The 11612-nt window shown below is 39.0% G+C and overlaps 1 protein-coding gene across 1 annotated transcript in view; it reads left to right on the forward strand.

Moving 5' to 3' along the window:
- The first annotated feature begins 8367 nt into the window (after positions 1 to 8367).
- Positions 8368 to 11612, forward strand: part of GJD2 (gap junction protein delta 2) — a 5395-nt gene continuing 2150 nt past the window's right edge. The window contains exons 1-2 of the mRNA XM_009639061.2: positions 8368 to 8514; positions 9946 to 9950. Coding sequence (XP_009637356.2) covers positions 8368 to 8514; positions 9946 to 9950 — 152 coding nt within the window. The remainder of the gene's footprint in view (positions 8515 to 9945; positions 9951 to 11612) is intronic.

Consider the following 11612-nt stretch of genomic DNA (forward strand, 5'->3'; position numbering starts at 1 on the left):
TCTTTACAATAACTGCAGAAAAGGGATTAAGCTAACAAAGCGCATAATCAAACTATTTTTTCTTCACCTAATGAAACAACCTTAATGGTGGTAGAGGAGATAAAGACTTTGCCACTGTCTTACGGTGTTGGGTTTTTGGAGTCTAGGCACCCAAATCCCATTTGTGCCTCAGAAAAATATTCTCAACTTCTCTTCTCCAGGTTCACAGGGTGAACGTGGAATGGACAGCTGCTCTTAAGTCTTAACCACGGGTGCAGTTCTGTCTCTGCTTGACTGGAGGAGGTGCTGTGGTGCTAAAGCACCAATTCTCATAGGTATTAAGTTGTGTAAAGGGTATTTTGCTACAGCTTAAGAAAGGGCAGCAAAAAGTTGAAAGAATGTGGCCATAGCTGTGACCAAGTTCATCTTTGGCAATGATGTGCACTTGATCCCTTAATGGGATTCTACCCTTGTAGGACAGACCTAAGCTTAGAATTAGATAATTTCCCTGCCATGGAGCTGTTGAGACCGGTTATTTGATTATCTCTTAAGTTTTTGAATGCATCTGATTACAGCAGATGGCACTGAAGAGTATATAATGAAATTCCTGGGCCATCAACAAAGCCCGTGTGTTACAAGTCAGTCCTACTGTCAGTCCTTGACAATGAACCCTCCCCATTAATTTGGCATGCATTCTCCCCCAGATTCCCTGCTCTTTCCACAAACACAATTTGCCTGGTGAAAGCAGTGGAGGGAAAAAGGGAAAGAGAGTAATGCATCCAACTTCAGTCATTTCTATAAACATGTAAATTTTACCCAAATAATAGGTAAGTTGACCTCTTCAAAAATCTCTTGAAGAGTGGAATGTGTTTTGCTTCAATGAGTATTATTTTGGAAGACTAGAACTTCAGATATAACTTAAATGTAGAACGAAAATGCCGCACTATATTCTTAGGGCCATAAAAAAAAAATATAAAGGGCCAAATTCTCATCTCAGATAAATCAGAACACTGCTCTTGTTTTAAAGCCAGTGATATTAGTAGGACATCTAAAGTAGGCAAGGGTATGGCTATTTTCCTAAATAGGTTTTTTTTTTCTTCCCATGCTGTAAATGTCCCATGCATGCTTCTAATTAACCATTAAATACAGTGGCTGAAAAGAGTCAAGTGGAGACATTTTAAGTTTGTCTTTGTGAAAGGGCATTTAGTGTGGATTTTTAAAATTGTGTGTCTTGGGCTAGATTCTAGTGCAACTTGCTGCAGATGCTGAGAGTTAACCTAAATGCTGGTGTGTACAACTTCTGAATTGTTTATTATGCCCACCAAAATGCTGGCTGCTTTATGTCTTAAAAGCAGCTTTGTATCTCTGAATGTACTTCTTTACTTCAAAGAAGATGTCTTCCATAATAAATATCAAACATAAGAAACACTTTTGTGTTCCCTCAAGTAATGCAATGCTATGCAGTCACGGAAGATCACTTAGACTTTGCCTTTTCTGTGCGTGTTGTGATTTGGTTTCCCTGTTTGCACAATCATGTAATTAATTAATGAAAATGAAAAATATTTTAACAAGTTATTCTTAGCCATTGTAGCAGCGTGCTTGATTTGTTCCCGAGCCAGCTGTGGTAGGTCATACCCTCTCTGCAGGATAATCATCACTGCCCTGTGAGGCAAGTATATTGGCAGAAAACAGATTGTTTTCCCCTGCTCCCAGAAAAAAAAACAATTAAATATCTTTTATTTGATTCTTTTGATATGTTCATTTGTTATATTTCTCTGACCAACCCTCCCAGTGAAAAGAAGCGATAGCTCTTATTTACCAAGTCAAACCCAATGTCTTGCTCTATACTGTACCTTCTTTTCCCAAAGTCATCTTAAAAACTGAAAAAACACTGCCTGCAATATTGGGAAGGGCTAATCATAAGACGAGAGACCTTATAAAAGGGGAAACTCAGTCCCTGTTCTCTGCTTGAGGATATTTCTATTATGGTGGCGCAGGTAGGCGGCTTGCCACCCAATTTAACTCAGCTTTTTGGCCACATGGTCTTCGCCAGTGAAACACGCTGTATTAAGTGTATTTTCCATTCACCAGGAGCTCTGCCCGCACAGTCCGTGTGACTCATCCACCTGTCTAGTTGGTGTTCTTTGGATTAATTGATCTATCTTTGAGCTGCTGTTTTCTCTCATGCCTTGTTTGTCTTTGTGGCAGTCATATTTGGATTTCACACATGCATTTTTGCTGTACACACCACCTTCAAGCCCAAGGAACAGTTTGCACTGACATTTGAGGTAGCATGATACTTGACTTTGATAACTAGTTGGTGTGATTAAACTAAATATGCTTCACAAATATTTATTAAAGCCCCGTGGGGACTTGGCTGTCATTTCTTTTCTCTCCCCCACTGCACTAGCTTTCCTGCAAGCCTTTTCTCTTTATAATACAATTTCTGTCCCAAAGCAGATCCTTTCCTCCGAGGAAATATATGAAATAATGAAACGTATCAAACAATACTAATGAAACAAATCAGATCGATAATTTATCCACGTATTTTTGACATATTCCTTATCAACATATTTTTTTTAACAAGTCAAGTCTTTAAGTGCTTATCAGCAAATTTATGAAATCATTTGCCTGTTTTTTGTTGACTGAAACTATAGGATGAATATACTTATATGGTGAAATCAGGGCTGGAAATCTACTGATTTATGTTCCTCCACATCAGAAGAAGTCTGGTTTTGAGAAAATACTGGATAGATGTGAGGCCTTGAAATTTCCTTCTGAAAATGCTCTGTGTGTGTGTGTGTGTAATTTCAATCTATTTTAACCATGTGAAAATCTTCATTAAATCTAAAGTCTAGCAGCCCTTGCCCTTCTGTTTTGTTGATTCACTGTAACCTGTCTTTTCTTTTTAGGCAGAGTAAAGCCTCTGGGGTGAGACAAGTTCTCCACTGACTCGTTCTTAGAAGTTTCCATAAGAAAACCTGTGTTCCATTGTGGCTCTGTGCTGATGAAGGAAAATGACAGTAAATCTGGATGGGGAAAGGGAGGCTTACTGTCCCGTGTCAGGAGGTACGACCTCCTTCTTGGTTTGCACACAGCCTGAGTGAGTCTGCTCTGAGGAAGTTGTGTGCAGAATAGTGAAATTCTGGGGGGGTGACTGAAGAAAATAAAATTCTGTATCTTGATTATTGTGTGCCCAGTAGGTACATACAAATGTCAGAGATCCTTCAAAATCTGAAAACCAGAAAATGTAAATAAAACCCCATGTAGTATTTGCAGTCAATCTTATGAATTGGTACAAAGTAATAGCTGATAACATTGCACACATAAAATACTTATCCATGTGCATGCAAGTGTAAATATATGACACTGTTCTCATTCTGATGTAGCCTTTGAAGTTCAATTGATGAATATTTTAAATGGCAAATGCTACGGTTCAGGGTCTGTATTAGGTGTTCAGCCTGGCAAGAGGTGGGTAATGGAGCCTTTCGGTTTCCCTTTGATCCTCAGCTGGGTGTAGAGCTGGGCAGGCACTGGTGGGAGAGGTACCCAGGGACAGCTCAAGCAGATGCTGGGCACTGTTGTTGGTGTGAACCAGCCAGCCCACTCCAGGCCCCCAAACATCTTGGGAATGTCACAAAGAAGATTTGGATAGGGTAAAGCAAGGTGCATCTTTCCACGTTGTTTCCCACTCAGTTGGACAGATGCAGCTTTAGATTAAGGAAATCACAGAGCAAGGTACCATGAATTTTTTTTTCTTTCTTTTTTTGTTTTTTATAAATCACTGATAGTTTGGTTATGTGTCTCACAGGAAAACAGTTCCCACTTTCTTACAGGAAAGTGTAAAAGAGGTTGCAAACAGCTACAAAGCAGAGTTTCTAAATCTAAAATGCAAAGTAAATATCCAGTTAAAATGAGGACAGATTTGCATAGGATGTGTGTAAATCAGTGCAGCCCTTGAGCAACTCTGACCTATGTGAGAAATTACGTGGGTTTCACTGTTATCTAGAAAAATAAACTGTAACATCCAGTACCATAGCAACATTAAGCATAATGCCGATTTGCCTTTTTCTGAAGAGCATAGAAATAAACCATGCACAATTGTAGGTGTTCTACAATGTTTTATGAGTGATGGAACTTACCTTTTTCTCTTGTTGTGTCACAAATTCTTTCCTGCAGCATAGTAAGAAATACATAATCTCTAATAGATTCTGGGAAATATAGTTATGAATTGAGTATATCACAACATGAAAGCTTTTGCAAAATCTATCACTTCAATTTTCTGTGGGATAAAAGAAATTGAGTACCGTAATCACAACTTTATAAAACTCAGGCCTTTTGATTCATAGAAGATTTTGATATTTCAAATTCGATTTTGCTCCATTTTGGAACAGAAACATCACAAAAATTTAATGAAATGCTCATCCTGGAAAACTTTTTGTTTAGAAGAGATTAACAAATGGTGTTCTGAGAACGAAGCATGCTCTGCAGCACTGAGCAGATGTTGTTTGTTAATAACAGTTGTGGAACTCACAAAAATGCCAGTTTAAATCACCACCTGTGAAACTCCAGATGCGCATGATTGGGATGGGTCTGGGAAATTATTCTGGGTCTATAAATTCGTATTTTCCAGTGAAAGTGTGTAGGTCTATAGACTAGACTAAAGGTTCTAGGCTAAAAAAATGACACTGTTGAATGTCTAGAAAACAAATTCTCTTGAAGATTTTTTTTTTTAATATACCATGAAGTCTACAAAATGTGTCAGATTCTCCTCTCAGACCCATCACTGTATATTCTTGATCCATTTGTACTAGTGTCACTGGAAAGGCAACTCAATAGCTAGGGCCTTACCTGGGACAAAGTCTAAAATCACATGGAATTGAAATATATTCTCCCCACACAGGCCATTTAAATCATGTAAATAATCTTACAAAATAGGATTCCTAGAGAATAGGAATTCCTATGGAACTATCGGTTAAATATTATTTCATATTTCTTTTTGCAGTCTGTCATGCAAATAGACACTAATTATAAACTACATACATAAATACATGCATTTGCACACACACACACATGTGTGCGTATGCATTTATGCCTTATATATCTGTAATGGATTTCAAATCAAATATATTTCATGCACTTTCATTGTAACTGTAGAAACTTTGAGTGATAGAAGGATAAGAAACCCTCTGCATTTCTTACCGAACTTCTGCTTTTCACTCCCGTCATTCACTGACATAGTTTACTTTCAAATCAGTCATTTGACTGCCCTAGTTATTTCAAAGGATTGTTTCAGCCTGGCCGCTGAAGGGATGCTTTAATGTAACTGAATTCCCTTCTGAGACTGGTGAGATGGGGAGGGAGAGGGCAAGAGTGAGGGGCACCAGCAATACTGAAGACATATGGTGGTGTAACAACCAGATCAAAGGAAAGCAACTTGGCCAGAAATCACGTCACTGAACTGAAAGCAGCTGGGAGTATAGGGATTCGGCATTTGGATGAAGACAAATGTAGACAAGTCAAAGCAAAACAGTAGGTCTGAAAAAAATGCTTCATATAATGCATTCATATTGAAACACTGAAGCATGATTTCTCACAATTTTTTTTCCTACAGAATACACAAAGCATCAAAATGCTACTTAGAGTTCTAATACAGAGGACTCTCCTCTTATTATTAGGACTCTCCTCTTATTATTTGTTCTTACTTTTTGCTGTTCTGGGTATTCTGAAGCACTCACTAACTTCTCATCATTAGTATTCTGCCATTAGAGATTTAAAAATGTTCTGGTGTAAATAAGGTCCTAAGGGTTTTTAAATTCTGGCTCCGCTAAAGTCAGTAGGAATTGCCATTACTACCACAAAAATTGACTCCTGTGGGATGGAGGTGTTAGGATATAAATTAAAAAAAGATTTATATTTTTAAAAAATATATTATTATAATTAAATGTAATTCTTTCTTCCAATTAAAATTTATAACTACTTTGCTTTGTAAGGAAAAGAGGCAAATAAGGTTTGTCAAACTGAGTCTCGCCAATGTTCTGTATCGGTTCTGGCACAGTGGCTGCATAACTGTCTGGTATTTTACCATAATGCACTCATCAGTTAAATAGGGCTGCATATCTTATGGAATACGTATCTTTGAAAGAATAGACTCTAGGAAAAAAAAATCAATTTTTAGTCAATGAAAGATGATTTTCATTCACAGATTGGGTTTATTATCTTAGTATGTGCATATTTCTTTACATCTCTACAAAGTGTATTGTAGATTATATGGAAGCCTTTATACTCTTCCTTGTCCAAGGTATTTTTGAAAGGCTCTTTCCTTATTGAATATGGAACCTTAAAGTAGAGTATAAAGGGAATCCACATAAGATGTGCTCACAAATTTACACGTCCATGAAGCTGCATTAATGGATGCTTTAGCAGAATATGAGTGTTTTTTTGAGACTGGTGAAAGACAGAAGGGAAGATTAAGAGACTGGCAGCAGATGATCTGGCCCCTAGAATATTTTACTACTTTTTTACTTCTTCCCAGAGCCTGTCAATTCATAAGGATTTGATTTGATGAAGTTTTCCTTCTTCTAGCTGCAGGCTGTCTGCACACGAATTGGAGCTTACTCTCAGGAGCTTGCAAGAAGCGCAAGAAGTGCTGCACTGGGAGCTGTACATATGCCAGAAGTATTTGCAGTTGTGATTCAGTATGTATGTATGTCCAAATTATTTCCAGGGAAATCAATTTGAGCTGTTCGGTTGTGCATGAGAAGGTCCTTGTGGACAACTGACAAGACCCCCCTGAGTGATTTTGTCTTCCGGGGAATAAAATATTCCATAACTAGGAAAGTATGATACTTAAAATCTGTTTTCTAGTTAAAGCAGTTACACTTAGATATTTTAAATTCTCATAGTTCAAAACATTGTGGAATATTTACTTAATACCCATCCCCGCTCATGAATATTTCTCACACTAACCCCCCTGGCAGGAATAGTTATGGAAATTTAACACAATTTACGAGCCCTCACTTAAAAAGCTCATGAATATTCATGTATTCACTTCTTCTTTACTGATAGTGTTCATTGATTTGCCAAAGAACTTTCCATTTATAGTAATCTTCAGTTGTAGATATGAACCCTGACACGTAACAGAGCCATAATATGATTATTAGGATTTTGTCTGTTTACGCGTTACAGACCTGAATTGTGTACACTCGACGCCTTGCTGTTCTCAAGCACGTAGTGTGTAGATGCAGGCTGTGTTCCATCCTCACAGAAGAACACAAGTGCTTGCTCTGCTGTTGACAGTTTTGACACCAACACTGTTGACTAGATGTGAAGAGTGTACTGCCTATTTCTTGGCAGCGACATGACAGTGTTCTTGCAATGGTGCTTTATGTTGTGAAGGGCCGAGGTCATTAGTACATCCAGATCTCGTCCCTTTTGGGAAGTCTTTAATTTTCAGACAGCATGAGAAAAGCACTTGCTGTGGTGTGAAACCCTAGAGTTGTCTTTTGAAGGAATTCCATTTAAGAAAAAGATGCAGAGTGGGGTTTCTTATTAAGATGCACATAGCAGCTGACTGCAGCTGGGATTGTACTCGTACAGTGTGGGGAGAACGTACACACGAATGCTCATTTTAATGAGAGAGAAAGTGTAGGTGCAAGCAGATGACCTAGATGATTTTATGAATAAAAGATATAATCTGATGTAATCATTTCATTAATACACACATGGCACCAAATGAAAACAGAGCATAGCAGATGGCTATGAGAGGTCTTAAAAAGGCATTTTCAGTTTAGTAGCTAATGACTTAGATTTCATGCACTGCACCAAATGCCGTCAGAAAGGAAGCACGTATCATGTCAGTCTTCCAAAGAAACTTCTACTGCTTCATGGAAGTAACACTGAAAAATCTCTCTTTTGTGATGCTAGCTAGAAAATGCAGTCCCAAGGCAGATATGGGGCAACGTTTCACTAAAATTTCTAAAAGAAATCCCCATTATTTTCTTTAGTAATAGCTTACAGTTTTTAATTAAAAGCTCTTTCTTTCCATCCAGTCTGTGGAAACAGTGGTTTGCAATAAATAATGCAATATAGTAATTTGTCATGCAGTTTTGGAATCTAAATATGACATTTATCTATTTGCTGCAATTATGGATCCACTGAGAACAACTGCCAAAAAAAATCAAGTTGGTATAGTACTAAAAATATGTAGATTTATTTTAAAATAAAATCTTTGGAATAAATTTAGGATTATTATATACCTTTAAAAGGAGGGAGTGCGTGTGGAAGGTTTGTGTAAGATCAGGATTCTTTTTTACATTAGTTCGGCTCAGCGTAGAAAATAACGAAGCAGGGGAATACCATGGTTTAGCACACTGTCTGACAGCGGGTATGGCACTAGCCATGTGGCTTCTTCCCCATGCCATCCAGTCGTGCCATCCACGTCCAGGCTGCAGGGAGTCTGATGGGAGAGCCAAATGTGACAGCTCCGCTCCCAGTGTGATCCGCCCTGTACTTGAGGAATGTGCAGCCTGCAAGGTTTGACTGCTCTCTGGACCCTTTACAAAACCAGATCAGGGCAAAAGGGCTGGATTTCTTAGCGAGAATCTGGCCTACAGCTTCTTAGAGACAGATTAACCTCAGTTTGGCATCAAACTGAGGACGCAGAGAGTCTCATTCTTCAGACCTAATCCAAGATCAACTCAGTCTATATTATTTTATCATGAATTAATACTCTGAAGACACACAGACTCTGAAGTTTTCTTTCTGCAAAGCTTGTTTGATCTCCTATCAGGATCAACAGAGTTTACATTGAATTTTGGCTGTAGATAAATGCTCATCCTCTTCGAATGCAAAGCAAAACAAACAAAAATACACCCTCCCACCCAAAAGCCTGTGAGTGGGAAGCTGATATTTTTTTTCCTTTGTACGCAACTGACAAAAAATATTGAACAGGACAGGCCTGGCCCTGCTGCAAACTGGTATTGCCGCTTCATTAGGAAATGGTTCTTTGTAAGCCGGGAGACATAAAGCTTTGATAATCCTGAATGCTTGTGAATGAAATGTAGGCATGGTTTTCCAATGTGAATACCGTACGCTGTGCAATATACATCCACAGCATTTCTGGCAGCTTGCTGCTCTGCAAATCCTGGCTGAAGCATTCGGGGGAATGGTGTAAAACCTAAGATGAACCTTCAGAAGCTGAAAATCTTCTTATGTCTACAACTCTCTCTTACGGTCATGACTGTACATAGTCAAATTTGTGATTTAGACAATTTGTCAGATAAGTCCACGGGTTGCTGTTACACATGCAATGGATGATGGAAATGCAAATAATTACAGTCTTCATGCGCTTTTCACTGTTGCACTAAACACTCAGATAGCATCACCTTGATTCTTATTATTTCTATTTTGACAATAAGTCAGGGCTCAAATTAAGGACAGCGATTAATAATTCCAGAAATTGTACATGTAAGTTCGAGATACGTCAAACTCCTTTGAGTTTTCCAGTCACTTAAAACATATGTTAGCATCATGAAAGAGACTCTCACATTGAAATTATTTTTTTCCCCCAACGTGCTAAGGTCTGAGGCTCAGTAACTTCCTCAAGTCTAAGGCCAAGTATCCTGCATGTAAATATGGTTGGGGGTGGAGGGGGTGTGTGTCAGACACATATGAGTTTACTGTTAAAAAAGGAGAGGTCAGCTATTTGGGAGTGAGATGCAACTCCTGTAAGAGCAGGGCTGAAAGTATTTAGCTTTAAACCATATTTCAATCAAAACCAATTTTGTAAGTGCTTACATGTTTGCAGCATTCATTTATGATATTTGCCCTCCATGTCTCCACAGCTGGGCTGTCAGTAGGAAGTAGAATTTACCACGTGCAGCAAACCCTGACTAACTGTTCATTAACAGACCAGTGTTTGATATGATCGGAATTTAATTTCTTTTTATTTATTGGTCCTAAAAGCTCAGGTAAGTGGGGTTTCTATCCCGGTGCTAGAGAACAGCTTTCCTTTGTAGAAATTCTTATACTTGTCTATGAACCAAAATTTCCTCTCTTCAGTGATTTCCGTCATGGGCTTTCCCTCTCTGTTTGGTTTGCTAAATAGGATTATCATCATTAGCTTCTTAGCATATTCCCTGCCCTCTCTCCTTCTACACATGCATCACTGCATGCTTTACTGCTTTGATTTCTCTGGTTTTCAGATCCACCTCCAAACAGATACTTTGGGGTCCAAAGGAGACACTCAGTTGTCAGGCTAGTTGGACAGATACTACAGTTCTCTTAAAACAAAAGACCCCACCTCTTCCTTTTAGTTACGGTGTTGCTGCAGCAGCCGTTTTACAAACTACACGCAAAAAAAAAATGCAGGAATTGTGAGCACCAGCTTTCAAGAAGCATGAAGTCAGATTTTAAGGAAAAATAGAGAATATTCACTCTTCCCAGTAGTTCACAACAGTGTGGGAAGGAACCAGTACAGATTATCAAATGCTTCTTCACAGACTCTTGACTGGGAGAGAAGAAAAATCTACCAATTTCTGTGCAAACAGAGGTATTCATTGATCTTCCCTTATTTGATACTTTCCTAATTCAAAGATTTGGGCATCCAGTCAGGCAAGGGATCCAATATCATGTGAATCAGAGACCATCTGCACACTCCAAACGAAAAGACAACAAACCTTGGGGTGTCTAAAACACACAGATGTCCTCTGCACAGATGAAGCACGGTCCCACCTACTCAGAAGATACTTAACATCATAAATACAACACGGAATAGGTTTACAAGAGAGCTGTGAAGAAAACAAAGGAGTACACTGTTTACAATGGCCTGAGCAGTTCTGCTTTTGAAAGCAACCGATTTTACTGAATTTGGCAGTAGGAGCATTATGAGCAGACTGCCTAGAATTTTTCTTATGTTGCTTTTTAATGAGATTAGTTGAGCAAAGAGAAAAGCGGGTATGAAACTATACTTGATCTTTATGGAAATATACAGAATACATTTTACGCTTCTCCACCAGCAAAGAGTCAATTCCAGCTGGTGCCAATGTTTTGCGTGAAATTGTTTGGCGGTGTGTCTCTAAGGATACCTGTAAAGGTACAGTCTCCAAAGGTATCTGTAAAATAAAAAATAATAAAAAAATATTTTAAATGCAGCATGGTAGTTCATGGGACTAAAATATGTGGACCGATTATAATGCAGGGATTTATTCAAGATATTTCATTCTTGTGCTGTTCAAAGATGCTCTGTGTGAAGGTTTGGTGTCTTTCCTAGCACAAATCCAATCTCAGTCTCAGAATTCTCTGAACTGGCTATGTGTAAGTTTCCTTTTCTCCTCAGTGAGCCTGATATCTGTAGTGAGGGGAGAATAAAGATGCAATTTTAAGTCCAATATTTTCCAAGGGTAAGCAGTACTAACAGGTAAGGTTATTGCTGTATGACACCGCTGTTCTCTGGGTGGCGGAAAACACAGTCAAGCTCCGGGAGAGAAGCAAAGCTCAGCAGCCCCGGGGAACCCACCCGGCACCCAGGCGTTGGTGGCCGGAGGGGCCACGGTGCCACAGTCACGCCCCAGAGCAGCTTTTCAACCCAGCGGCCGAGGGGCAGCGCCCGTTCCCCGGCGGGGCTGCTCTCC

This window comes from Egretta garzetta, unplaced genomic scaffold (genome assembly GCF_000687185.1).
Source record: "Egretta garzetta isolate BGI_Z169 unplaced genomic scaffold, ASM68718v1 scaffold285, whole genome shotgun sequence".
Taxonomy (NCBI): domain Eukaryota; kingdom Metazoa; phylum Chordata; class Aves; order Pelecaniformes; family Ardeidae; genus Egretta; species Egretta garzetta.